Raw genomic sequence first — 26,213 nt, 5'->3', positions numbered from 1 at the left:
AGGTCTGGCTTTATGCAATGAATTAAATTGACGTGACCTGGGTTCCAGCCTAGGCTCTTTGAAGTTGTTTGATGTTGGGAAAGCAATGGGCCATAAATGGTTTTGTTTGATTTCTCTTTCCTTATCTGGGGATGAAAGCAGTCTCAAACACCCTGGGCTTTCAGATATTATCTTTGAAAGTAAGTAATTGCAAAACGTGAGCTCAATGAACTATATTAAGTAATATGTATATATTAAAAAATGTTTTTAGAATTGTAGCTGTATAATAAAGCAAAGTATATCTCCCCCTCACACAGAGAACTGGAAGTAATGAGATTACGAAGGAGGGGGCTAGTTTTTTTTCTAACCACCGCATTTTAAGTAGCTCCTTTTAGGAGGCCATTCTCACAGTGACTCCCAGCTTAGACTGACACAACATTGTAAATCAACTTATACTCCGATAAAATTGAGAAAATATACCATATGATGAAAAAGCAAAAAAAAATTCAAATTCCTTTTAACGACCTCCAGGCCCTGTAAGATCTGGCATCTGGTTTCCTTCTGGACTTCACCTCCACCCACTCTCTCCTTTGTTCACTCTGTTCCAGCAGCACTTCTTGTTCCTTGAACCCATCAGCCACCTTTGCTCTTGCTGTGCTCTCTGCCTGGGAAATCCTTACTCCAAATACTCTCATGGTGGCTCCCTCACTTCTTCCATGTCTCTGCTCAAAGGTCAGCTTTTAGAGAAGCCTTCCAGACCATTACATATGAGACAGCCTCACCTCCCTGCCACCCACCGTGCCCCTTACCTGCTCTAGCGCCTCACCCTCTGTCATACTCTATGTGTAGTTCACTTACTGTATGTCTCCTTCCCCACTAGCATGTCTGCTCCAAAGGGGCAGGAGCTTAATCTATTTTGTACACTGCTTTGTCCCAGGTACTTGAGACACTACCCAGCTCACAGTAGGAATCAAATGAATACTTTAAAAATTATTTATTTTTTTATTTCATTTCATTTTATTTATTTCATTTCATTTTTTAGTTTCTGGTGTACAGCAGAGTGATTCAGTTATATATTCTTTTTCATATTCTTTTCCATTTTGTTTACTACAGGATATTGAATATAGTTCCCTGTGCTATACAGTAGGACCTTGTTGTTTATCTATTTTATATATAGTAGTTTGTATCTGCTAATCCCCAAATCCTAATTTATCACTCCCCCACCCCCTTTCCCCTTTGGTAACCATAGTTTGGTTTCTATGTCCGTGAGTCTGTTTCTGCGTTGTAAATAAGTTCATTTGTATCATATTTTAGATTCCACATGTAAGTATCTTATGATATTTGTCTTTCTCTGTCTGACTTACTTCATTTAGTGTGATAATCTCTAGGTCCATCCATGTTGCTGCAAGTGGCATTATCAAATGAATACTTTTTGAATGAGTGAATTAATGAACAAATATATAGCATGGGTGATTAAAAAAAGCATTTTTTTTTCTTTCTTGGACTAATTTGGTGGTTTCATAGGTGAGGACGCAGGATACGTATTGGGGTGTGCTAGACAGCTTCTAACATCGACCCATGTTCCCACCTCCTGGCATTCATGCTCTTATGTAATTAATCCCCTTCTCTCGCGTGTGAGCTGGCCTTGCCGCTAATAAATACAATACAGCAAAAGTGACGGGATGAGGTTGCAGTAGACCGGCTCCGTCTTGCTCGCAGTCCCTCTGGCTCTTCTTGCTTTTTGCTCTGATGAAGCAGCTGCCGCGCTGTAAGATGCCTTATGGAGGGGCCGGTGCAGCAAAGAACTGAGAGCAGCTTCTATCCCACAGCCAGGGAGGAAAGAATCCCGCCAAGGGTCACGAGAATGAGCTTGAAGGCAGATCCTTCCTCAGTTGAGCTTTGAGATGTAAGCAGCCCCAGCCGATATCTTGATTGTAGTAGCCTCATGAAAGACCATGAGCTAGAGGACCCAGGTAACCTGTCCCTGGATTCCTCCCCCATAGAAACTGTGAGATAATACGTGTTGTTGTTTTAAGCCATTAAGCTTTAGGGTGACTTGTTATATAGCCATATATCACTAATACACAGCCTTTGGTGGGGGATGAAGCCAGAAAGACAATTTTGGTCTGCATGGTAGAGAGCCTTGTATGCCATATGAAGGAGTAGAATAATCCCCCCACCTCCAAGACGTCCATATCCTAATCTCTGGAATCTGTGAATATGCTGAGTTACATGGTAAAGGTGAGACAGGCTGGGACCTGGGACCCTTTGTGCTGTGCTGCAACGCTTGAACCTGGACAAACGTCTCCCTGAGCAGCAAAATACAAAGAAACTATAAGGGTCTAAAAATAACTTCATGAATGTGCAGTTGGGGCAAATTCTGGACAAAAAATACAAAAAGACCAAACAAGCTCAACTGGCACCTCTGAAGAGCTGGGAGCAAAAGCAGGGTACCTCCTGTGCACAATACCGCCAAAGGGGTGGGCAGACCACCTAGCCACCCCCCAGGCCCGAGCCCCGGACACATCCCTACCTTCACCCCCATGTAAGGAACCAGCTTGTTCCTGCTCGGGGAGTGAGCTAGCAAGGAAACATGATACTTGTTCTTGCTGCCCCCTGCTGTGGCAGGGGTCCCAATAAAGCCTTGCCTGAATTTCTTGTCTGGCCTCTGATCAATTTCTACTGACTAAGGAGTCCAAAAACCCTGGTCGATAACAAAGGGAATTAAGGTCATTATTAAAATGACTTTAAAATAGGAAGACTATTGTAGGTTATCTCGATGGACCCAATATAATCACAGGAGTCCATAAGTGAAAGAGGGAGGCAGGAGACTCAGAGTCAGAGAAGGAGATGTGATGAAGGAAGCAGAGGTCAGCATGATACAATTGCTGGCCTTGAAGGCGGCGGGGCCATGAGCTTAGGAGCGCAGGATTCCTCCAGAAGCTGAAACACACAAGGAAATGAATTCTCCCCCTAGAAGCTCTTGAAGAACACAGCCCTTTCAACACTTTGATTTTAGCCCAGTGAGTCCCAGTTCAGACTGCTGACGGCCAGAAGTGTAGGAGAATATATCTGTCTTTGTTTTAAGCCAGTACATTTGTGGTAATTTGTTAGAGCAGCAGCAAGAATCTAATACAGGATTAGGAACCAGCATGGTGCTGACCTTGGGTTCCAGAGCCTGCTTGTAACAGTCCTGAGATAACCCATGCACACCTGGTGTGCCTGCTCTTTGAACACATACTTTCTTGTAAATTACGTTACAGCCACGGTATTGCTTCAAGACTAATGTTGACACAGTTGTTTCTATTAGCAAATAACGTTCAGAACAGGAACCCCAGAGGCTATACTTTCTTTTTTTTAAATTTAGTTTATTTTTTTATACAGCAGGTTCTTATTAGTCATCCATTTTATGCACATCAGTGTATACATGTCAATCCCAATCTCCCAATTCATCCCACTACCACCCCCCACCCCCGCCGCTTTCCCCCCTTGGTGTCCATATGTGTTTTCTCTACTTCTGTATCTCAATTTCTGCTCTGCAAACCGGTTCAGCTGTACCATTTTCTAGGTTCCACATAGATGCGTTAATATACGATATTTGTTTTTCTCTTTCTGACTTACTTCTCTCTGTATGACAGTCTCTAGATGCATCCACGTCTCTACAAATGACCCAGTTTAGTTCCTTTTTATGGCTGAGTAATATTCCATTGTATATATGTACCACATCTTCTTTATCCATTCGTCTGTCTATGGACATTTAGGTTACTTCCATGACCTGGCTATTGTAAACAGTGCTGCAATGAACATTGGGGTGCATGTGTCTTTTTGAATTATGGTTTTCTCTGGGTATATGCCCAGTAGTGGGATTGCTGGGTCATATGGTAATTCTATTTTTAGTTTTTTAAGGAACCACCGTACTGTTCTCCATAATGGCTGTATCAATTTACATTCCCACCAGCAGTGCAAGAGGGTTCCCTCTTGTCCACAACCTCTCCAGCATTTGTTGTTTGTAGATTTTCTGATGATGCCATTCTAACTGGTGTGAGGTGATACCTCATTGTAGTTTTGATTTGCATTTCTCTAATAATTACTGATGTTGAGCAGCTTTTCATGTGCTTCTTGGCCATCTGTATGTCTTCTTTGGAGAAATGTCTGTTTAGGTCTTCTGCCCATTTTTGGATTGGGTTGTTTGTTTTTTTACTATTGAGCTGCATGAGATGTTTATATATTTTGGAGATTAACCCTTTGTCCATTGATTCATTGGCAAATATTTTCTCCCATTCTGAGGGTTGTCTTTTCGTCTTGTTTATGGTTTCCTTTGCTGTGCAAAAGCTTTGAAGTTTCATTACGTCCCATTTGTTCATTTTTGTTTTTATTCCATTACTCTAGGAGATAGATCAAAAAATATCTTGCTGTGATTTATGTCAAAGAGTGTTCTTCCTATGTTTTCCTCTCAGAGTTTTATAGTGCCCGGTCTTACATTTAGGTCTCTAATCCATTTTGAGTTTATTTTTTTGTATGGTGTTAGGGAGTGTTCTAATTTCATTCTTTTACATGTAGCTGTCCAGTTTTCCCAGCATCACTTACTGAAGAGACTGTCTTTTCTCCATTGTGTATCCTTGCCTCCTTTGTCATAGATTAGTTGACCATAGGTGCGTGGGTTTATCTCTGGGCTTTCTATCCTGTTCCATTGATCTATATTTCTGTTTTTGTGCCAGTACCATCTTGTCTTGATTACTGTAGCTTTGTAGTGTAGTCTGAAGTCAGGGAGTCTGATTCCTCCAGCTCCATTTATTTCCCTCAAGACTGCTTTGGCTATTCGGGGTTTTTTGTGTCTCCATACAAATTTTAAGATTTTCTGTTCTAGTTTTGTAAAAAATGCCATTGGTAATTTGATAAGGATTGCATTGAATCTGTAGATTGCTTTGGGTAGTATAGTCATTTTCACAATGTTGATTCTTCGAATCCAAGAACATGGTATATCTCTCCATCTCTTGGTATTATCTTTAATTTCTTTCATCAGTGTCTTATCATTTTCTGCATACAGGTCTTTTGTCTCCCTAGGTAGGTTTATTCCTCGGTATTTTATTCTTTCTGTTGCAATGGTAAATGGGAGTGTTTCCTTAATTTCTTTTTCAGATTTTTCATCATTAGTGTATAGGAATGCAAGAGATTTCTGTGCATTAATTTTGTATCCTGCTACTTTACCAAATTCATTGATTAGCTGTAGTAGTTTTCGGGTGGCATCATTAGGATTCTTTATGTATAGTATCATGTCATCTGCAAACAGTGACAGCTTTACGTCTTCTTTTCCGATTTGTATTCCTTTTATTTCTTTTTTTCTCTGATTGCCGTGGCTAGGACTTCCAAAACTATGTTGAATAATGGTGGTGAGAGTGGACATCCTTGTCTTGCTCCTGATCTTAGAGGAAATGCTATCAGTTTTTCACCATTGAGAATGATGTTTGCTGTGGGTTTGTCATATATGGCCTTTGTTATGTTGAGGTAGTTTCCCTGTATGCCCACTTTCTGGAGAGTTTTTATCATAAATGGGTGTTGAATTTTGTCAAAAGCTTTTTCTGCATCTATTGAGAGGATCATATGGTTTTTCTTCTTCAATTTGTTAATATGGTGTGTCACATTGATTGATTTGTGTATATTGAAGAATTCTTGCATCCCTGGGATAAATCCCACGTGATCATGGTGTATGATCCTTTTAATGTGTGGTTGGATTCTGTTTGCTGGTATTTTGTTGAGGATTTTTGCATCTATATTCATCAGTGATATTGGTCTGTAATTTTCTTTTGTTTGTAATTTTCTTTTAGTATCTTTGTCTGATTTTGGTATCAGGGTGTTGGTGGCCTCATACAATGAGTTTGAGAGTGTTCTTTCCTCTGCAATTTTTTGGAAGAGTTTGAGAAGGATGGGTGTTAGCTCTTCTCTAAATGTTTGATAGAATTCATCTGTGAAGCCATCTGGTCCTGGACTTCTGTTTGTTGGAAGATTTTTCGTCTCAATTTCATTACTTGTGATTGGTCTCTTCATATTTTCTATTTCTTCCTGGTTCAGTCTTGGAAGGTTATACCTTTCTAAGAATTTGTCCATTTCTTCCAGGTTGTCCAATTTATTGGCATAGAGTTGCTTGTAGTAGTCTCTTAGGATGCTTTGTATTTCTGCAGTGTCTGTTGTAACTTCTCCATTTTCATTTCTGATTTTATTGATTTGAGTCTTCTTCCTCTTCTGCTTGTTGAGTCTGGCTAATGGTTTATCAATTTTGTATATCTTCTCAAAGAACCAGCTTTTAGTTTTATTGATCTTTGCTATTGTTTTCTTTGTTTCTATTTCATTTATTTCTGCTCTGATCTTTATGATTTCTTTCCTTCTGCTAACTTTGGATTTTGTTTGTTCTTCTTTCTCTAATTCCTTTAGGTGTAAGGTTAGATTGTTTATTTGAGATTTTTCTTGTTTCTTGAGGTAGGCTTGTATGTCTATAAACTTCTCTGTCAGAACTGCTTTTGCCGCATCCCGTAGGTTTTGGATCGTCGTGTTTTCATTGTCATTTGTCTCTAGGTATTTTTTGATTTCCTCTTTGATTTCTTCAGTGATCTCTTGGTTATTTAGTAACGTATTGTTTAGCCTCCATGTGTTTGTGTTTTTTTACGTTTTTTTCCCCTGCAATTCGTTTCTAATCTCATAGCGTTGTGGTCAGAAAAGATGCTTGATATGATTCCAGTTTTCTTAAATTTACTGAGGCTTGATTTGTGACCCAAGATATGATCTTATCCTAGAGAATGTTCCGTGCACACTTGAGAAGAAAGTGTAATCTGCTGCTTTGGGATGGAATGTCCTATAAATATCAATTACATCTATCTGGTCTATTGTGTCATTTAAAGCTTGTGTTTCCTTATTAATTTTCTGTTTGGATGATATGTCCATTGGTGTAAGTGAGGTGTTAAAGTCCCCCACTATTATTGTGTTATTGTCAGTTTCCTCTTTTAGAGCTGTTAGCAGTTGCCTTATGTATTGAGGTGCTCCTATGTTGGGTATATATATATTTATAATTGTTATATCTTCTTCTTGGATCGATCCCTTGATCATTATGTTATGTCCTTCCTTGTCTCTTGTAACATTCTTTATTTTAAAGTCTATTTTATCTGATATGGGTATTGCTACTCCAGCTTTCTTTTGATTTCCATTTGCATGGAATATCTTTTTCCATCCCCTCACTTTTAGTCTGTATGTGTCCCTAGGTCTGAAGTGGGTCTCTTGTAGACAGCATATATATATGGGTCTTGTTTTTGTATCCATTCAGCAAGCCTGTGTCGTTTGGTTGGAGCATTTAATCCATTCACGTTTAAGATAATTATCGATATGTATATTCCTATGACCATTTTCTTAGTTGTTTTGTGTTAGTTTTTGTAGGTCCTTTTCTTCTTTTGTGTTTCCCACTTAGAGAAGTTCCTTTAGCATTTGTCGTAGAGCTGGTTTGGTGTAGTTGAATTCTCTTAGCTTTTGCTTGTCTGTAAAGCTTTTGGTTTCTTCATTGAATCTGAATGAGATCCTTGCTGGGTAGAGTAATCTTGGCTGTAGGTTCTTCCGTTTCATCACTTTAAGTATATCATGCCATGCCCTTCTGGCTTGTAGAGTTTCTGCTGAGAAGTCAGCTGTTAACGTTATGGGAGTTCTCTTGTATGTTATTTGTCGTTTTTCCCTTGCTGGTTTCAATAATTTTTCTTTGTCTTTAATTTTTGCCAATTTGATTACTATGTGTCTCAGCGTGTTTCTCCTTGGGTTTATCCTGTATGGGACTCTCTGTGCTTCCTGGACTTGCGTGGCTATTTCCTTTCCCATGTTAGGGAAGTTTTCGACTATAATCTCTTCAAATATTTTCTCAGGTCCTTTCTCTCTCTCTTCTCCTTCTGGGACCCCTATAATGTGAATGTTGTTGCATTTAATGTTGTCCCAGCGGTCTCTTAGTCTGTCTTCATTTCTTTTCATTATTTTTTCTTTAGTCTGTTCCGCAGCAATGAATTCCACCATTCTGTCTTCTAGGTCACTTATCCATTCTTCTGCCTCAGTTATTCTGCTATTGATTCCTTCTAGTGTAGTTTTCATTTCAGTTATTGTATTGTTCATCTCGTTTGTTTGTTCTTTAATTCTTCTAGGTCCTTTTTAAACATTTCTTGCATCTTCTCGATCTTTGCCTCCATTCTTTTTCTGAGGTCCTGGATCATCTTCACTGTCATTATTCTGAACTGTTTTTCTGGAAGGTTGCCTATCTCCACTTCATTTAGTTGTTTTTCTGGGGTTTTATCTTGTTCCTTCATCTGGTACATAGCCCTCTGCTTTTTCATCTTGTCTATCTTTCTGTGATTGTGGTTTTTGTTCCACAGGCTGCAGGATTGTAGTTCTTCTTGCTTCTGCTGTGTGCCCTCTGGTGGATGAGACTATCTAAGAGGGTTGTGGAAGTTTCCTGATGGGTGGGACTGGTGGTGGGTAGAGGTGGCTGTTGCTCTGGTGGGCAGAGCTCAGTAAAACTTTAATACACTTGTCTGCTGATGGGTGGGGCTGGGTTCCCTCCCTGTTGGTTGTTTGGCCTGAGGCGACCCAACACTGGAGTCTAGCTGGGCTCTTTAGTGGAGCTAATGGCGGACTCTGGGAGGGCTCACGCCAAGGAGTACTTCCCAGAACTTCTGCTGCCAGTGTCCTTGTCCTTATGGTGAGGCACAGCCACCCCCCGCCTCTGCAGAAGACCCTCCAACACTAGCAGGTAGGTCTGGTTCAGTCTCCTACGGGGTCACTGCTCTTTCCCCTGGGTCCTGATGCGCACACTACTTTGTGTGTGCCTTCCAAGAGTGGAGTCTGTTTCCCCCAGTCCTGTCAAAGTCCTGCAGTCAAATCCCGCTAGCCTTCAAAGTCTGATTCTCTAGGAATTCCTCCTCCCGTTGCCGGACCCCCAGGTTCGGAAGCCTGACATGGGACTCAGAACCTTCACTCCAGTGGGTGGACTTCTGTGGTATAACTGTTCTCTAGTTTGTGAGTCACCCACCCAACAGTTGTGGGATTTGATTTTATTGTGATTGCGCCCCTCCTACCATCTCATTGCAGCTTCTCCTTTATCTTTGGATGTGGGGTATCTTTTTTGGTGAGTTCCAGTGTCTTCCTGTCGATGATTGTTCAGCAGTTAATTGTGATTCCGGTGTTCTTGAAAGAGGGAGTGAGAGCACGTCCTTCTACTCTGCCATCTTGAACCAATCTCCTCTATAGTTTCTTAAAGCATATGTTTTGATAGTCTTTGGTTAACTCTTGACTGGACTTATTGATTTATTTCCTTGTTTGTTTTTTCCTGTGCCTCATTTTCTGGTATCAAAGCACTGCGATTCTCTCTGGACATCTGAAATGTTTATTTGTGTTGATTACTTCTTTGTAGGTGTAAGTTTCTCCCCTCAGCCTCAGTCTAGGTTCTGACATAATCTCAAGCCATAGGATCTTCTCAGAATGCAAGTGTGGCCAGAGCTAGGTTTCACTGGCCAATGTTAGTGGAATGCTAAAGAAACGTTATTCCATTGACCTTCATGTCTGTTTCAGAGATTGAAGGCATTCCTATCAGACAACAGTGTTACTACCTTCTACTTAAAGACCATGGGCTGGGAGAAACTCATCTTTCTCCATCAGAAACGCAGGTTAGCAGTGCTAGAGGGGAGTGTTGGAAAACATAGTGGCATAAAGTGAGGTTTGATATTTAATCCAATCAGAATTAAATGAGAATTGAAAAGAAAATGACTTTAATGTTGTGATGGCATGTTACTTGACTCCATGTTGGTATACCAATGAGTTTAATTTCTTGTACCACATTTGGGAAAATAGGTCTAACATAAATTGGGTGCTTTACTGGTATTGACTGAATATTACAGACAATGAGCTAGAATCATTGAGAGAGAGTTAGGGATGTTGGAGAGACCCATTCCAACTTTGTTACATTGAGATTCAGTTTCATTGGTTATTTCAGGGGCAATATTTCCTGTTATTTTGACATATTTGTGTTTTTATATATATATATATATATATATATATATATATATATATATATATTTTTTTTTTTTTTTTTTGCGATACGTGGGCCTCTCACCGTTGTGGCCTCTCCCGTTGCGGAGCACAGGCTCTGGACGCGCAGGGTCAGCGGCCATGGTTCACGGGCCCAGCCGCTCCGTGGCATGTGGGATCTTCCCGGACCGGGGCACGAACCCGTGTCCCCTGCATCGGCAGGCGGACTCTCAACCACTGCGCCACCAGGGAAGCCCCTGTGTTTACATTTTTTGCTTGAGCTTCCTTTATGGACAACATTGACCATATGTTCTGGTTTTCCCAGGATAGTCCCAGTTTTTAATCTGTTTTTTTTTCTGAGTATAATTATTAATAATGTTCACTTTCACTCTTAACAGAGTTATGGTTGGATGATAAACTGTATGGTCACACTGTGCTGGACAGCAATGCCAGTCCTAATAGTTTGCATATTTGTGACCTAAACCATTATCCTTCAATTTCACATAGATTGTAGAGTCTACAAATAGATCTGACAGCTGGTACTGCATGCTCACAGCACCATGGAGACCCCCCTGTCTCTAATTTAGCTTTCAAGATGTGACACAGACCCAAGAGGATGGAATCCCTTGCTGTGTAGTTGTGAAGGCATCTGTCACACGCGGTTAATGAAGGCCAGGGCAGAGCTGAACCTGAGAGTTGAAGATCAGTGCCAGAAAGCAGTGTGTAGGAAGAGGGTTACTGTGTGTAGGAATCAGGGTTACTGGTGGAGGGGGAGAAGAGAAGAGTATCATGAAAACACAAGGAGCAATGAGGAAGACATTTTTGAAATAAGTTAACTAATTCTACCTAAAGGGCTCTTCCTTTTGGAGGTTATTTTAAATGGATTACTTTATGCTTTATCTGAAGCACCTTTTGTCCTCCGGCTTCTTAAAGGCACTTCTGGTTCCTGACTGAATGTGCACATAGCTCAGGTACTCAGTAAGGGGTGTAACCCAGCTCATGCTAAGACATGATTCAACTTTTTCTTTAAAGTGAATTCTGCTGAAATGAACATTGGAGTCATTTTTTTTTTACATGTGTATTTTGATGATATGACTATAAGGGTGATTTTTATGGTGAAATGAAAGGAAAATAAATGTGGGAGAACAAGTGGGACCCAGGGGAGGCAGCTGGAAGAGGGAATGAAAGTGTTCCTCAAACTTTGTGGACTGACTTTTATGTGTAAGCTTCACATTTCACCCTTTCTCCATGGCAATATTTTTCTCTCTACCCACTGCCTGTATGAAGCCAATATGTCCACTCAGTTCCTCCCTTGCATCTGGGTCTCAGAGAGCTCAGTCTCCCTATGAACTTTCTCCTTGATCTCATTGGTTGCTGCTGCACCATTAGACCCAGAACTTTATCTCCATTTTCCCCAGTTGCCCAAGGTCACCCAGATAGTTAGCAGGGGAACCTTGAGTAGAACTCAGTTTATTAGACAAGTGGGTCTAATCTCTTTCACTTTGTTTCCTCCTGAGGTAGTTCTTCTCTCTAATAGTAATTCCCTTTTGCTATGAAATTATTAGAACACGCTCTTTTTGTATAGCTGTTGATCTTTTATTGAACATGCGAAGAGAGAATTAGAGGTTATTGACTATGCTATTGGGGTCGAGATAAGTGAAAAGGAAGGTGTAAGATCAATTTCCACATGGAATCTCACTACAAAAGGGTTAGACCCAGCTGAGGATGGTTTGGGTTTATTAGTATGTGCTCCAACGAACCTCCAAATATTCTCCATTTTTGACAACATAACTCCCAGGTCCTGAAAAGGAAGAAGAAGGAGAAGTGGGTCAAATGATTTGACCACCAAATCATCAGATAATGGATATGGCTCTCCCAGCTCCTTGGCACGTTCCCCGCCAAAGCTTACACCCTCACACCTGAATGCTTTGGGCATCTCACTCTGTAGCGTTGTTTGTCGTACTCTCCCTTACCTTGGCTCAGCGGTTGGCCATTGCTCAGAAGTTGCCAGTAGGTTCTGTCATTATTGTTGGCGCTTATGTTCTGAACAGTGGTGATGTAGGGCCCCCATGGGCTGTCCTCCGTTTCGAAACTGTGGGGGATGGTGAATGGGTTCCAGGAACTTAGAATGGTCGAAGGCAACTCTCCATGGGCATTTCTCAAACTTTAACACACCTAAGAATCGCTTGAAGATGCTTCAGAGTATGCAGATCTCCTGGCCCTATCCCCAGATACCTTGATTCTGTCGGTCTGGGCTGGGACCAGGAATCTGCACATTCTATAAACATTCCAGGTCATTCTGATGCAGGCCCTCCTACAATCCATGCAAAATTAGAGAAATGATTCCCCTGGTTTCTGGCCCTCCTTCCTGCCATAGTAGACACTTTGCCATCAACAATTTCAAATCTTCTACCCAAGACAGTAACTGATGAAGACACTAAAGCAGTACAAGAAAGTGTTAATTGGTTGTCCTAGAGGCACTGAGGAAAGAGGAACAGGAAAGGATAATTTAGTAATTCATACCTGTCTATTAAAAAGTGACATAGTCAATGTCTTTTTCACATTCTTTATTCACATTTCTCTACCTTCCTGGGAACACTTGAAAGCAGGCTTTATAGTTATATATATACACATAGACATAATTTTCATATATATACGATTTTCTCTGTCGCATCTTACAGCATGTTATTAAATACAATAAGCTATTGTCAGTTAGGTTTAAGGAGCCAAATAAGCCATATTTTTCAGAGGCAGAGTCAATATCTTAATTTTAATATTTGAACTCTCTAGGTCAGGGAACCTTAATCTAGGAGTCCATGAACCTCCTGAAAGGTGGGGGAGGCATTTGTAAGACCTCTGATTTAAATAATAAGTTTTGGGGACTTCCCTGCTGGTGCAGTGGTTAAGAATCTGCCTGCCAATGCAGGGGACACAGGTTCAAGCCCTGGTCCGGGAAGATCCCACATGCCGCGGAGCAACTAAGCCGGTGTGTCACAACTACCGAGCCTGTGCTCTAGAGCCCACGAGCCACAACTACTGAGCCTACATGCCACAACTGCTGAAGCCCGCGCACCTAGAGCCCATGCTCCGCAACAAGAGAAGCCACTGCAATGAGAAGCCAGCACGCTGCAACGAAGAGAAGCCCCCACCTGACGCAACTAGAGAAAGCCTGCATGCAGAAATGAAGACCCAACGCAGCCAAAAAAAAAAATTAATTAATTAATTAATTTAAAAAAACCGCACATGTAAAAAAAACATAAATGACAAGTTTTGCACTCACAGACTTAGAGGATTAACTTACGGTTACCAGGGGTAAAGGGTAAAGGGTAGCGGGGGTGGGGGATAGATTGGGAGTTTGGGATTGACATGTACACACTACTATATTTAAAATAGATAACCAAGAGAGACCTACTGTATAGCACAGGGAACTCAGCTCAATATTCTATAATAACCTAAATGGGAAAACAATTTAAAAGAATGGACACTTTTATGGGTATAACTGAATCACTTTGCTGTACACCTGTAACTAACACATCATTGTTAATCAACTATACTCCAATATAAAATAAAAATTTTTTAAGAATGACACATTTTGTGTGTATATTCCTTTTTCTGGGATGAGAATCCCACTCATCTGACTTTCAAAGGGGTCAGTGATTCAAAAATAGTTAAGAACCACTGTTCCAGACACAAAATGTCTGACTTAAGAGGTTCTATTTATTGAAGGAGTTTAACTGACAGAAGAGGGATCCCTGGTACTTATTTATCTATTCAGTGAGCAATAATTTAATACTTGCTACATGCTAGAGGAGGAAAAATTTCACCTCCCTTTTTTTAACCCCGGCCATGCGATGTTGGTGAACAGCAAAAGTACTCACTGGGAGGTGTTTTAAATGTACATTGTATTCAGGTGCAGATGTATTCTTGCTGAGTCATAATCCCATTAAATTCCTTAACCTTAGGTTATGTACAGACATACCAAAATGCAGCCTTATTTTGTTTCTCAGCTGCCATCATCACATCGAGGAAGACAGAACCCTTTCTCACGGTGACTTTGGTGGAATTGAAAATTTCATTGATTTGCACAGAGTAATTGACTGAAATATTGGAGGGTGAGATAGTAGGTGTCACAGGTACAGGCTCATCTGTGGAGATTTTGAATTTATCTGGCAGAGACAGAAAGGCAGAGAAGAATTATTATAAGGAATAATAAAAAATGAGGTTAGAGTCTGCACACCTATCCAAGCCCTATGCAACGATTCCTTCCCTTTATGCAGAGGAAGGTTTGTGCAAGGAGTGAGGGTCAGCAGTCACGGGGCAGATCTCTCATATGACTAAAGCACAAATTAAAACCACACACTACTCACCGGCTCGTGCGGGCTTGTGCCTGCGTCAGCTTCCAGCTGTCTCAGCAATTCAATTACCCCACCTCCCATTTCCCACAGAGGCTCCTGTTTTTTTTTTTGCTTTGGTGCAGCATACAGTAATGCTTCCCACCCCCTTTTTTTTTTTGCCTTTTAATTTTTTTATTGAAGTATAGTTGACATACAATATTATGTCAGTTTCAGGTGTAAAACAATGATTCAACATGTATATTCATTACGAATTGATCACCATGGAAAGTCTAGTAACCATCTGTCACCATACAAAGTTATTACAATATTATTGACTATATTCTCTATGCTGTACTTTATATTCCCATGAATTATTTATTTGACAACAGGAAGTTTGTATCTCTTAGTGCCCTTCCCCTATTTTTTCCCAATCCCTAGCCTTTTTATTTCCTAACCTTTATTGAAAACATTATGTGCCAGGCACTGTACTAATCATTTTACATGGATTTTCTCCTTCAGTCCTTACAAATACCTATGTTACATACTATTATCATTTGCATTTCTTATAGTAGAAAACTGAAGCTTAGAAGTTAAACATTTTGTCTAAGATCCCTAAACCTACATGTGCCTGAACCAGAAATGAACAAGATAGATAGAAGGAAAAGTCTTCTTTTTTCGTACCTTGTTGCAAAATCAGTTGTTTGATTAATGATTCATGCTGCAATTTTCTTATAATACTGCCATATTCTTTCCACATTGATGTCTTATGTCTCTGAGGGACCACTCATTGAGCATAATGAAAAGTCAGAGACACCATACTTTTTAGGATGGGAATGATGCTCAGAAAATCTCTGTATCCAGCAGTCAGAAAACATCCCTTCGGAGATAGACGTCCTTTAATAAACTCTACCTTGTTCATCAGTGTTTGAACCAAGAACAGCCTCTACTACTCTGTTAAGGACAAATCCTCAGGTGGTTATGATCACATATGGAGGACTGAGTTCTATCTGGGAACTGTTACGCTTTAGAGGTTTAACTGGTCACTTTTGGTCCCTGAGGAAACCTAAGTCTCACACACTTTGGGTGTTATGCTGAAAGGCAAAACAGTTTGCTCATTAGTGCTATACCTGGACTGCAGGCACAAGAAGAGTTTTTGTTGACATCCAAGTAGGTCTTTCCCATCAGGGCAGGTAAGATCTGGGCTGCAGCAATTGGCAGATGGAATGCTCCCTGAAGGATGTCGTGAAGTACTGTGTGCAGAGTTTCTTGGCAATTCCGTTTATGTTTGTAATAGTTTGATGAGACAAACAGAGCCTAACGTGAGAGGGAGAGAGAGAGAGAATGGGAATAAATGAGAGAAACTTCACATAACGGGAAAGCCTGCATCTAACTAACTTAGTAAATCTTTATTGGACATTGACTACATAGGAACCACCTTAGACCACTAAAATACCTTTCCCGCCATCAAGAAGCTTATAAGCTAGTTTGGGTGGGGAGGTGGAAATTGTTAAATCACACAAACTCTCATAGCGTCAGTGAGAACAGACTTTCTCTACCGTATTTACTCTTGTACCACTGATGCTGAAACAGTACTTGTCATATAGGAGGCAATCCATAAATAGTGTGAACAGATTCTTGTAAAGGAGTCCCTAAGATGAATGCCCTAAGAGAAGCATCTAGCGGCATGGCCTTTCCAAAGAGGAAGAGCTCATAAACATTTAGTGAGACTGAGGAAAGGCTTGGTGGAGAAGGCAGTACTTGAATAGACTTGGTGGTATGATGGCATTTCAGTAGGTGACATGAGGAGGCAACAACCTGACCATAGGGGATAAAGTAGGAATGGCCAGAGCCTGGCCTGGCTATGATGAGAGTTATATGCATTTTAGTAAAATCCCCAGAGGATTCCTCCTGGCTTAGGAGAACTGGTGTAGAGGGAACACTCAGGGCAATTGTGGAAGGACAGCCCGGAGAAGGAGGTTGGGACCAGATTGGTAGACCCTTGAATTTCACGGTGCGGTGTCTGCCATCATTTGCTTGACAGTGGGAAGTCTAACAGGTTCTTGAACAGAAACTATCCAGGCAGCAGATATAAACTGGACTGAAGGGGAAGAATTACAGGGTAGGAAAAATTAAGAGGGTATTAGAGTAAGTCAAGGGCTAAAATGGACTAAACTTGAAGATGTTGCTCTGTGGTTTCTCAAGGAAGGACAGTTCTCCTTTTCATTTTTTCTTGAAGACTCTTAAAGATAACCAAGTAGTCAACCAGCATTTGTGGGATATTAAAAAAAAAACTCATCATATTTTATCTTCTCTTATAAACTGTGGTAGGTAAGCAGCTCTTGGTCCTGCTGTGAATGAATACCACCTGTAGGGTTTTTAAACAAGACCAAAGCCCATGTTCCACCCCTAAATTTCTGTATTAACTGGTTGGTTTGGGGTGTAAACATTAGTATTTTATAAAAGCTCCTCCAGGTGATTCAAATGTGCAGCCAGAATGGGAAACCACGGTTTTATATTAATTTCAAACTTATCAAGTGTGAACAGTAACAACAATATGAACACTCTGTATGATTGGACCCTTGCTTACATCATCAGCCCCGTCTTGTAATTTTCCCAAGCACCTTGTGCTGAACCTTTTGATCTTCCTAAAATATGGAATGTTCTTTTGTACCTTTGTCCTTTGTCCTTGCTTCTTCTCTCCCTTTGAAAGTCCTCTCACCCTGAGCCAGCCTAGCAGACCCAAATTCATACCAAAGACTCGGTGAAATCTTTTTTTTTTTTCTATAAACCTTTCTTCATCTCCTCTTGTATCTACCCCTTAGAGTTGAGTAGATCAGTGAGTAAATGCAGGAATAAATTCTCAGTCTTCAAGGAACATATACAAGATAGTGTTGGCATTGAGTATGAGTTTTGAAACCAATTATTTCAGTCCTATCACGATCTGCATTGCTCTTTGGCTTTGTACTATTAGGCAAGTTACCGGTACTCCATGATTCACGCTCATTATTATTACTTCCTAGGAAATAGAGATAATAATTCTTTCTTCACTGGGTGGTTGTGCATTAATGACTTAATGTCAATAACTACCAGATTCCACTACCACTTATTATTTCCATGCCAGTAACCTAATTTGGGAGGTAAGGTGAAACGCCAAACAACGGTATATGGTAAAGTGTGAAACTGCATGTGATAAACAACAAGATAGATTGTAGCAGGCTGTAGAATTTCTTAAATGGAGCCAGGAAGAGCTTCATAGAAGCATCGGATATGGAAAGGTAAAGGAGAGGAGAATACATTTCAGGCAGGGGAGGGGAATCACATGAGTAAGATCAAAGTCAGTATAGGAAACAGAATGGATAATAAGTCTTTAGGAGGCCAGTAAGGGAGGATGAAGATGTTGCTTTTCTCCATGAATCCCTTCCCCGTCTCCTGGTTTACGCTCTGACTTACCTGCATAGCTTCTCCTGTGCTAAATATATTTCCAAAGAGACCATCATTTTCTGCAGACAGAATCTTATTTACCAGGGATGTTATATAAACATTGGTTTTGTTTAAATCCTTTATATCTGCTTCAATCTCCTCCTTTTCTATTGTCCTCTTCACACAGGTTAGAGCAAGAACAGCCATTGCTCCAGTATCTGTCAGGAAGCAAAACACCGGTGATAGGGTGACTAATCATCCTGGTTCACCCTGGACTGAGTAGTTTCCTGGTATGTGGGACTTTCAGTACTAACAACAGGACAAATCTGGCCAAACTGGGATGGTTGGTTATGCTCGTTAATGATGGGAGATAAGAATTTCAAGGTACAGCAGTCATCCCTCTGGCACTAGCCTCTCAAATATTGCAAGATTCTTTCCTTATGTTGAATAGCCATGTACCTTGTACTCAGAAACTCACATCTTGGTCATAGAAACACATATGGATTTGTAGGTGCAAACACACGAATGGTCTGCTTTTACATACTGGTTGTTCTCATCCTTTTTTATCTTTTAGCCATATTGGCAAAGAAATTGAGAAAACCCAGGATAATACTCCAAACAAATATGTCTTTGTAAAGTTCCAAGGTTTCCATTAGACTGATTAAGAAATAGCGCTTGAGAGCAGTTTACTCAGTAAACCTTCTTAATGGGGAGGAGGAGGCAAGAGATTGGAAGGATGGAGGATAAGGTCTTTTTTTCCTGGCTCGTTACTTGGTTTCCTCTATGTTCTTTAGGCACGTTGCCTTCCCTCTCTCATAGAAGAAGGAGTATAAGAAGCTCACTTTCTCCTTACTATCCTGAGACACTGAATGGTGGTTCTCTTTGAACTTCTTGGAGAAAAATGAGCTTGTGGATCTGGGCCCCTAGGGCAACAACACTACTTGTCTTAAGGGGACTTCTTTTTGGATGTGTAAGCGGATCCAGTGGGAAATGTCTGGTCCTTCTCCATGGTGGATACGCACTTTATTGATCAAACTATTGGGCCTGACCACTAGAGAGGTTCCATTATTATGAAGTAATCCCACACATCCAAATGGTCCCAATAGATGAGAAGATTACTTCCAAATCTATTATTCTTTGGAAGAAAGATTACTTCCAAATCTATTATTTGGAAGTAATCCCACACATCCAAATGGTCCCAATAGATGAGAGAAAGGTGCAGGGTTGAGATAAATGAATTCCACCGCATTCCCTTTCTCTAATATTTATACTTCCTAAGATGTCTTATCTGAAGAGTCTCATGATCTATCCTCATTTTAAAGATGGGAAAATTAAAGTCAAGAGTTAACATCTGTTGGTTACTCAGAAGTGTGAGTAGGAACCACATCTTTCTACTATACTGCACTTCCATAAAGAGGCTTAAATACTACTCAATATCCATTCTTCTAAACAAAAATTCTCTTCTGAGGAGACTAGGGTAAAGAGGATAGAAAAAATTCAGGTACCTACTGGTAGAAAAATTCAAAGAGCAAGGCCTATTGGTGGCTATGTCCTTGAAACCAAGGGAATTGGGTTTAAATGACTCACCTACTGAGAACTGGCCACCAAAATAATAGTTTTTATTTTCAGGAGTGAAGTAAGGAATAACGTTGGTGGTTGAGTAGTTGCCGTTGGACAGACACAAGGCCAGGAGGGCCAGGCTGAGCTGGTAATAGTTGGTCAGCGGATTGTCACTGTGTGTTTCTGGCAGAGAGAAAAGAAATACCTTAGTCACGGAAGTGGTACCGGAATAGTACATTTTAAACATTTCTACTTACTTTATCTCCATTTCTTTACATTTAAAGAGAGGTGAATAACAGAGGGGAGATATTGCTCATAGAATCAGCGAAGTTGAGAAATTTAAAGGTTCTTAAGGGCCACCAAATTCAACTCAACTCGTTTCATTTTATAACTGAGGAGATTCAGCACTAAAGGTATAAAAAATACTCCCGGCAATCCCACTTCTAGGCATATATCCAGAAAAAAACATAATTTGAAAAGATACATGCTCCCCAATGTTCACTGCAGCACTATTTACAATAGCCAGGACATGGAAGCAACATAAATGTCCATCAATGGAGGAATGGATAAAGATGTGGTACATGTATATAATGGAATATTACTCAGCCATAAAAAGAACAAAATAATGCCATTTGCAGCAACATGGATGGACCTAGAGATTGTCATACTGAGTGAAGTAAGTCAGACATAGAAAGACAAATGTCATATGATATCGCTTATATGTGGAATCTAAAAAAAGGGTACAAATGAACTTTTTTACAAAACAGAAGTAGAGTCACAGATGTAGAAAACAAACTTATGGCTACCAAGGAATAAGGGGGGGAGGGATAAATTGGGAGATTGGGACTGACATATACACACCACTATATATAAAATAGGTAACTAGTAAGAACCTACTGTATAACACAGGGCAATACTCTGTAATGACCTATGAGGGAAAAAATCTAAAACAGAGTGGATACATGTACATGTATGACTGATTCACTGTGCTGTACACCTGAAACTAACACAACATCGTAAGGCAACTCTACTCCAATAAAAATTAAAAAAAAATACTATCCTGATGTTCAGGTGGTTACATAGTTAGGACTAGAATGCACAAATGTTCCTCACTAGCAGCTGTGATGGTCAACCTATCTTTCCCAGTGATAAAGTACTTTTTGCCATCTTTAGCCCTTGTAATATTATAGAATCATATGTATATGCTTTGATACTTATGACACAGTGTCTCGTATTGCTCAGCTATTTCTGGTGTAATTTGTCTAAATGCCAAGCTTCTGGAGGACTAGAGAACTGTGACCTGTATGTTTGTGTGTTGGTGTGTGCATTCATCATCCTACGTAAGGTCAATGTTCAGTTGAACATATTGGAAAAGAAAACTCAAGATGCATGTTGAAAGAAGGAAGAAGGGCAAGTGATCTTCTAAAGGAATAGTGGGATGAATGAAGTGAAGAGGAGATGGAAAAAATAGGGGGAAACTTCATACAGTTCTGAATCAGTAGAGGAAAAGACAAGGATGTCCAGGGTCTCTGAACATTTGATTCTCACCCATATTCTCAATTTCTGCTTTGAATTTCTCTCCTAGTTTGCTAACCAGATAAGCATCAGGTATAAACACTTCACTAGAGTTTTTACACGCTCCCAAAGCCAGGATAGCCAAGGCCAGCTCTCCTGAGGTTATCTCTGGCTCTGAAAAGAAAAGTATTCAAGTTAAACAAGGTACATGCTTATAATTTTTTTGGCCTCCTGTCTTCCTGGAGACTTATATTGCTGTCACTCCTTTCTCCTGTTCTACTCTTTACTAATATTTTGTTGTTCTCTTCTTTATCCCCAAAACAGAGCCTTGTCTAGCAGTACTGTATAAATGCAAGCGAGATCTTAATCTTTCCCGTGAAATTATGGGTTCTTTTTGGAATCATGTAATCCTTATAAAAATGAACAAAGAATAAAAATAGATAAATAATAAAGCCTTGGGATTTTCTCTCCTTGTGGGTGCCGTCTTTCCTGGATAGGAATAATTGACTTGTATGTTCTGCCTTAGAGAGCGTCCAAACTCTCAGGCTGCTCCTAATTCTCACAATAATATTGTTAGGTAGGTGGGGGCGGTGTATTTCCCCCTTATACTCATTAGAAAGCTAAAGCTCGATATTGAAAAGAAAGGCTCAAAGTGGAATCTGGTCTCAAACCAGTCCACATCTCTGTTGCTCTGTGGTTGCCTCTCTACTGTCAGATTTCTTGGTTGTGGTCCACACCCTTTCTGGTCATGAACTCAACTATATCATATAACAGTCTTAATGGATGAGAGTCTATAATTTCTTTTGCTTTTCCTTGTAACTTCTTGAAGGAATATGATTTTCAGGGCTCAAAGAAGGAAGGCCTAGCTCTAGAGTAAGTGGCAGGGGATTGATCTTTTGAGGTACCTTTGTGTCATCTCAATTTTTTTTTGAATTTCATGTGAACTTTATCAAAAAAAAACCCCACTACATACTTGTGTTAGATTTTTTTAAAATTTAGGTAACATTGGTTTATAACATTAAATAAGTTTCAAGTGTACTACATTTTATATCTACCCCTGTTCACCTCAAGTTTTCTACAGCTAAGATTGATGTATCAGGGATGTTTTGGACACACAATTTTTAGAACTCCCTGGAGATCATCTTTATAGATAGGTAAGTCTTTTCCTAACTCTTCCGGGGAATATAGGCACTCACCTCTTTTTTCTATATCTTCTTGAATTTGTTGAGTCAGCTGTTGTTCTAGCCTTTGGTTCTGAATCTGAACAAGTCTGAAGGTCAACAGGATGTTGGCACTTTGGATTCCTTTGGTATAGTTTGCATTTACCATTGTGTTTACTAGAGGATTTAGATAGGAGCAGTTTCCTCTGCTTACCTCTGTGGCAAGGGAAGGAGGAAATAAGAAACACACACTCGTGAAATATTAGGGCTAGGAACAGGGATGATATTAAAAGATTTAGGAACAGATGTGGCACAGGCATAGACCCTTCCAGTAGTCGCTGGCAGTGTTGCTGTAACAATACAAAGGTGGGTCTGGAGCCCCGCTCTGCCAGGTATTACTTTTTTTGCCAACCAGCATGGAAGTGGTAACTATTTTAACAACTATTCAGCCTTACCATTGTGTCCTGGCAGAATATAAGTCCTGCCTGGTAGATCTAGTACCGTTACCTAATTTGAGGCCTAGAGAGGGTATCCTTAAAGAGACCTTGGTAATTGGAGCCTAGCCCAATCTACTTTCTAGAGTCAGTTGGTTCCTTCTCCATCTTCTTCTAATTCACTTGGGTTAATGCTGAAGGGAAGAAGAGAGAAGAGAAAGAAGGCAAAAATTCTACGTGTCATTGGTGATTGAGCCCAAAGCTGCATTGTCTGATTGCCCAACTGGCCAGGCATCAAGATCGTTATTCAGCATCATGGACCCTTTGGAAAACCTTCTGGTTTTAGCCTAAGACGTGTCCAAATCCCAGGGGCAAGGATGGAGGGAGTCCCATTACATTGTGGAAATAAAAGGAGAATCCGGACCCCCCAGGAACTGGAGAATAAGAAGAGTTAACTATCACTGAAAACATTTCTAAATATTCTTTGACCGTAATCTTAAGAAAATCCTACCCATCTCCAGATTATCTCATGGGTTTGTGGAATCGTGAGAAGAATACGAACCCTGAGTTCAGGCAGGCCTTGGCTGGATTCTTTGCTCCTTAACTTATAACTGGGGGTAAGTTACGTAACTTTCTTTTGTTTTTTTTTAATTTATTTATTTTTGGTTGTGTTGGGTCTTCGTTTCTGCACGCGGGCTTTCTCTAGTTGCGGCGAGTGGGGGCTACTCTTTGTTGCGGTGCACGGGCTTCTCACTGCGGTGGCTTCTCTTGTTGTGGAGCACGGGCTCTAGGCGCACGGGCTTCAGTAGTTGTGGCGCACGGGCTTAGTTGCTCCGCGGCATGTGGGGTCTTCCCAGACCAGGGCTCGAACCTGTGCCCCCTGCATTGGCAGGAGGATTCTTAACCACTGCGCCGCCAGGGCAGCCCCAAGTTATGTAACTTTCTTGACTTCAGTTGAAATGGTGGATAGTAACACCTACTCCATGGATATTGGACCAAAAAACCCCCACTAAGTAAACTATAAAATACTGTACATATTATTACCTCTAGCTCAACTCGAGTTTCTAAGGATCACATACTTAGAGAGTCCAGGAAATGTTATTTTCCTTGCCCACCTTTCTTCACTTTAAAAGAGAGAGTCGGGAAGATCTGAGTGGAGTGATTGTAGAAGGTCATGGTTTGTTACAGGCACAACTGGACAACTGTGAGTCGCCTCTGAGATTTTATGGAAGCATCCAGTTCAGCGGATTTTCTGGCACTGAAATAGACTTTTTAGTTCCTGGTCAACAGCTCAAATCAGCTTCCTTAACCACAAAAACAAAGTTAATTATTTTGTACAATGAATGAAACTCCAAAGCCTCCATGGAGACCCCCTGTTCTTAGGATACAACAGAAGAAATGACAGGCCAGGAAGAACAATTAGAGCTGGCAGATTCGGAACTTTAGTGTTTCTGCTGTGCGATGGATTGCTTCCTGTGGGCTGTAGAGACCAGGAAGATGTAGCCGCAGCTGACACCACATTGTGGCACCATCTTTGGACTGGTTTGAAGCTCAATTCCAGGGTAAAGACTTATAATAGAGAAATCATGCACCTGTGAGCTATACCGGACTTTAAGAAATCACCTGCTTCAACACCTTTCCCTGATTATCCTCCATTTATAGACGAAGCTAAAAAAATTCAGAAACATTGGATCATTTGGCTATTAAGGGGTCAGACTATACCTGAACCCAGTTTTTCTTTCTCTTAGTTAGTATTTTTGAAATAGAATCACATACTCTCTGGAGCCTACATGCAGAGGAGAGATGATGGGTTTCTACCCACGTCCTGTGGGGAAGAGTTGAAAAGAAGAAGATGTGTAGCTTGGAATATCTGAACTCAATAATGACAAGAGAACAGTCTTCGTTATTTGAAAGAGATTATTAACATTATTTTTTTCTTCATAGTTAAACAAGGAGTTAACCTAAAACCCATAGGCTGAACTTCGGAAAAACAGATTGCATCTCAGAATCAAAAGACACCTTTCCATGATCTTGAATAATTTCTGGGTCATGAGTTTTCTATCACTGAAAATGAACAAGAATAGACAGCTACTGGGCAGGTCTGTTGTGGTAGAAAGGCTCTTAGCATAGGAAGAAGAGTTAGGCAAGTTAATGTTGAATCTATGATCCCTCTTAAAACAACGTACATTGTGGAACTTTCCTCACCATCTCCTGCCACCCTTCACGTTACTCATAGAGTCCAACGGCATACAGAATTGGAATAGGGTCTTTTCTCAGGTAACTCTACACAAAGCTCCCTGTCAATAGTCTTCAGACTATCATGCTAGAGCAATTTAGGTCAAACCATACTCACCACAGATCTGGCATAGTTGACTTGGAATAAGAGAAAACAATAGCAACCCCAGTAGGCACAGCTGGTGTGATGGTCTCATCTCTCCAACAGTGTACAGGAATGGTGAGGACATGGCTGGCTGTTTGCTGGGTGATGGACAGAGGGTAATGAGAGCTGCTCCTTCAGTTTGCCTCAGTCTCTTTCACTCAAGCAAATATTGAGTAATGTCAGGAGGTGTGGTCAAGTGTGGTTGTCCAAATAACGTAATAAACCAAGAAGAAGACTTGAAAGTATAGTCAGGGAGAATGAGGAAATAATTTTTCTTTGTTTCCTATCCCCAAACTTTAGGATTCATATTCTCTACTTGCCTTCAGCCCAATGAGAATAAATTATGTGAATGACTGTTGTCAGTAATGTTCTCTCTTTCCCATTCCACTTTGGTTGTATTTTATTTATGTCTCCTGAGAGATTGGATTTGATGGGGGCAAGGGCTTACAACATATAAAAATGGAAGTAGAAGTTGTAAGTCTGAAGTTGGAACAGGCAGGATGGGGGAGCCTGGCATATGGGAAGGTCTTTGGCATAGTGGGTTTTTTTTATTATTATTTTTTATTTTAAGCATAGTGGTTTTTGACCTATGATTTTTTTCCTAAGATAGATGCCCTGAGAGTTTTCTAGCCCAGGAGGAAAACCATAGAGATATACATCAAATGTGGATTTGGGGGTATGCCAGGAAGGATGCTACATGCTACATGTAGGAAATGTTGTCTATCATAGTTCTTCCAAAAACTATTAGAGAATACTCTGTTTGGCTTTACAATGTTTGCTCTGGGTCAGCAAGATGGTGGAATAGGAGGTCTCTCATATATAACCCCACAGCAATAGTAACCTTAGCAGCCATCCGTGGACAAAAGTTCCTATGTGGAAACTATGGGTTCCAGGTAGGAGGTTGTAAAACGCCAGTGGAGCCATCAAGGAGGACTGTATAGAGAAAGCAAACCAGAGGAAACAGACTTGTGTTCACAAAGAAGCAGGCAAACGTGACACCACCGAATGAAACTAATAAGTAGACCTAACAGACATGTACAGAAAACATAGGGAGGAAGCTCCTTGACATTTGTCTTGGCAATGATTTTTTTTGTATATGCAACTGAGAGCATAAACAGCAAAAGCAAAAATAACAAACGGGACTATATCAAACTGAAAAGCTTCTGCATAGCAAAGGAAACCATCAACAAAATAAAGAGGCAGCCTAGGGAATGGGAAAAAAAAATTTATTAGATACCATATACCTGATAAGGTATTAACATCTAAAATATATAAGGAACTCCTACAGATCAATAGCAAAAAACCCAAATAATCCCACTGGAATATGGGCAAAGGACCTGAACAGATATTTTTCAAAGAAGATACACAAATGGCCAGTAAGTACATG

The 26,213-nt window shown here is 40.4% G+C and overlaps 2 protein-coding genes across 2 annotated transcripts in view; one reads left to right on the top strand and one right to left on the bottom strand.

The window, feature by feature from the left end:
• The window catches only part of STX3 (syntaxin 3), a 148,358-nt gene that overhangs the window by 75,318 nt on the left and 46,827 nt on the right, over positions 1–26,213 (top strand). The window lies entirely within an intron of this gene.
• TCN1 (transcobalamin 1) lies at positions 11,598–24,981 on the bottom strand. Its single transcript, XM_004264439.4, has 9 exons — positions 24,800–24,981; positions 22,049–22,228; positions 20,886–21,026; positions 19,365–19,520; positions 17,808–17,995; positions 15,485–15,671; positions 14,003–14,189; positions 11,997–12,115; positions 11,598–11,824 (listed from the first exon to the last, which is right to left on the bottom strand). The coding sequence occupies exons 1-9, from the start codon at positions 24,909–24,911 to the stop codon at positions 11,763–11,765; spliced, it is 1,332 nt and encodes a 443-aa protein (XP_004264487.2). The 5' UTR covers positions 24,912–24,981; the 3' UTR covers positions 11,598–11,762.

Source organism: Orcinus orca, chromosome 8 (genome assembly GCF_937001465.1).
Source record: "Orcinus orca chromosome 8, mOrcOrc1.1, whole genome shotgun sequence".
Classification (NCBI taxonomy): Eukaryota; Metazoa; Chordata; class Mammalia; order Artiodactyla; family Delphinidae; genus Orcinus; species Orcinus orca.
The sequence above is the reverse complement of the archived record's forward strand: the minus strand, read 5'-3'. Positions and strand labels throughout refer to the sequence as shown.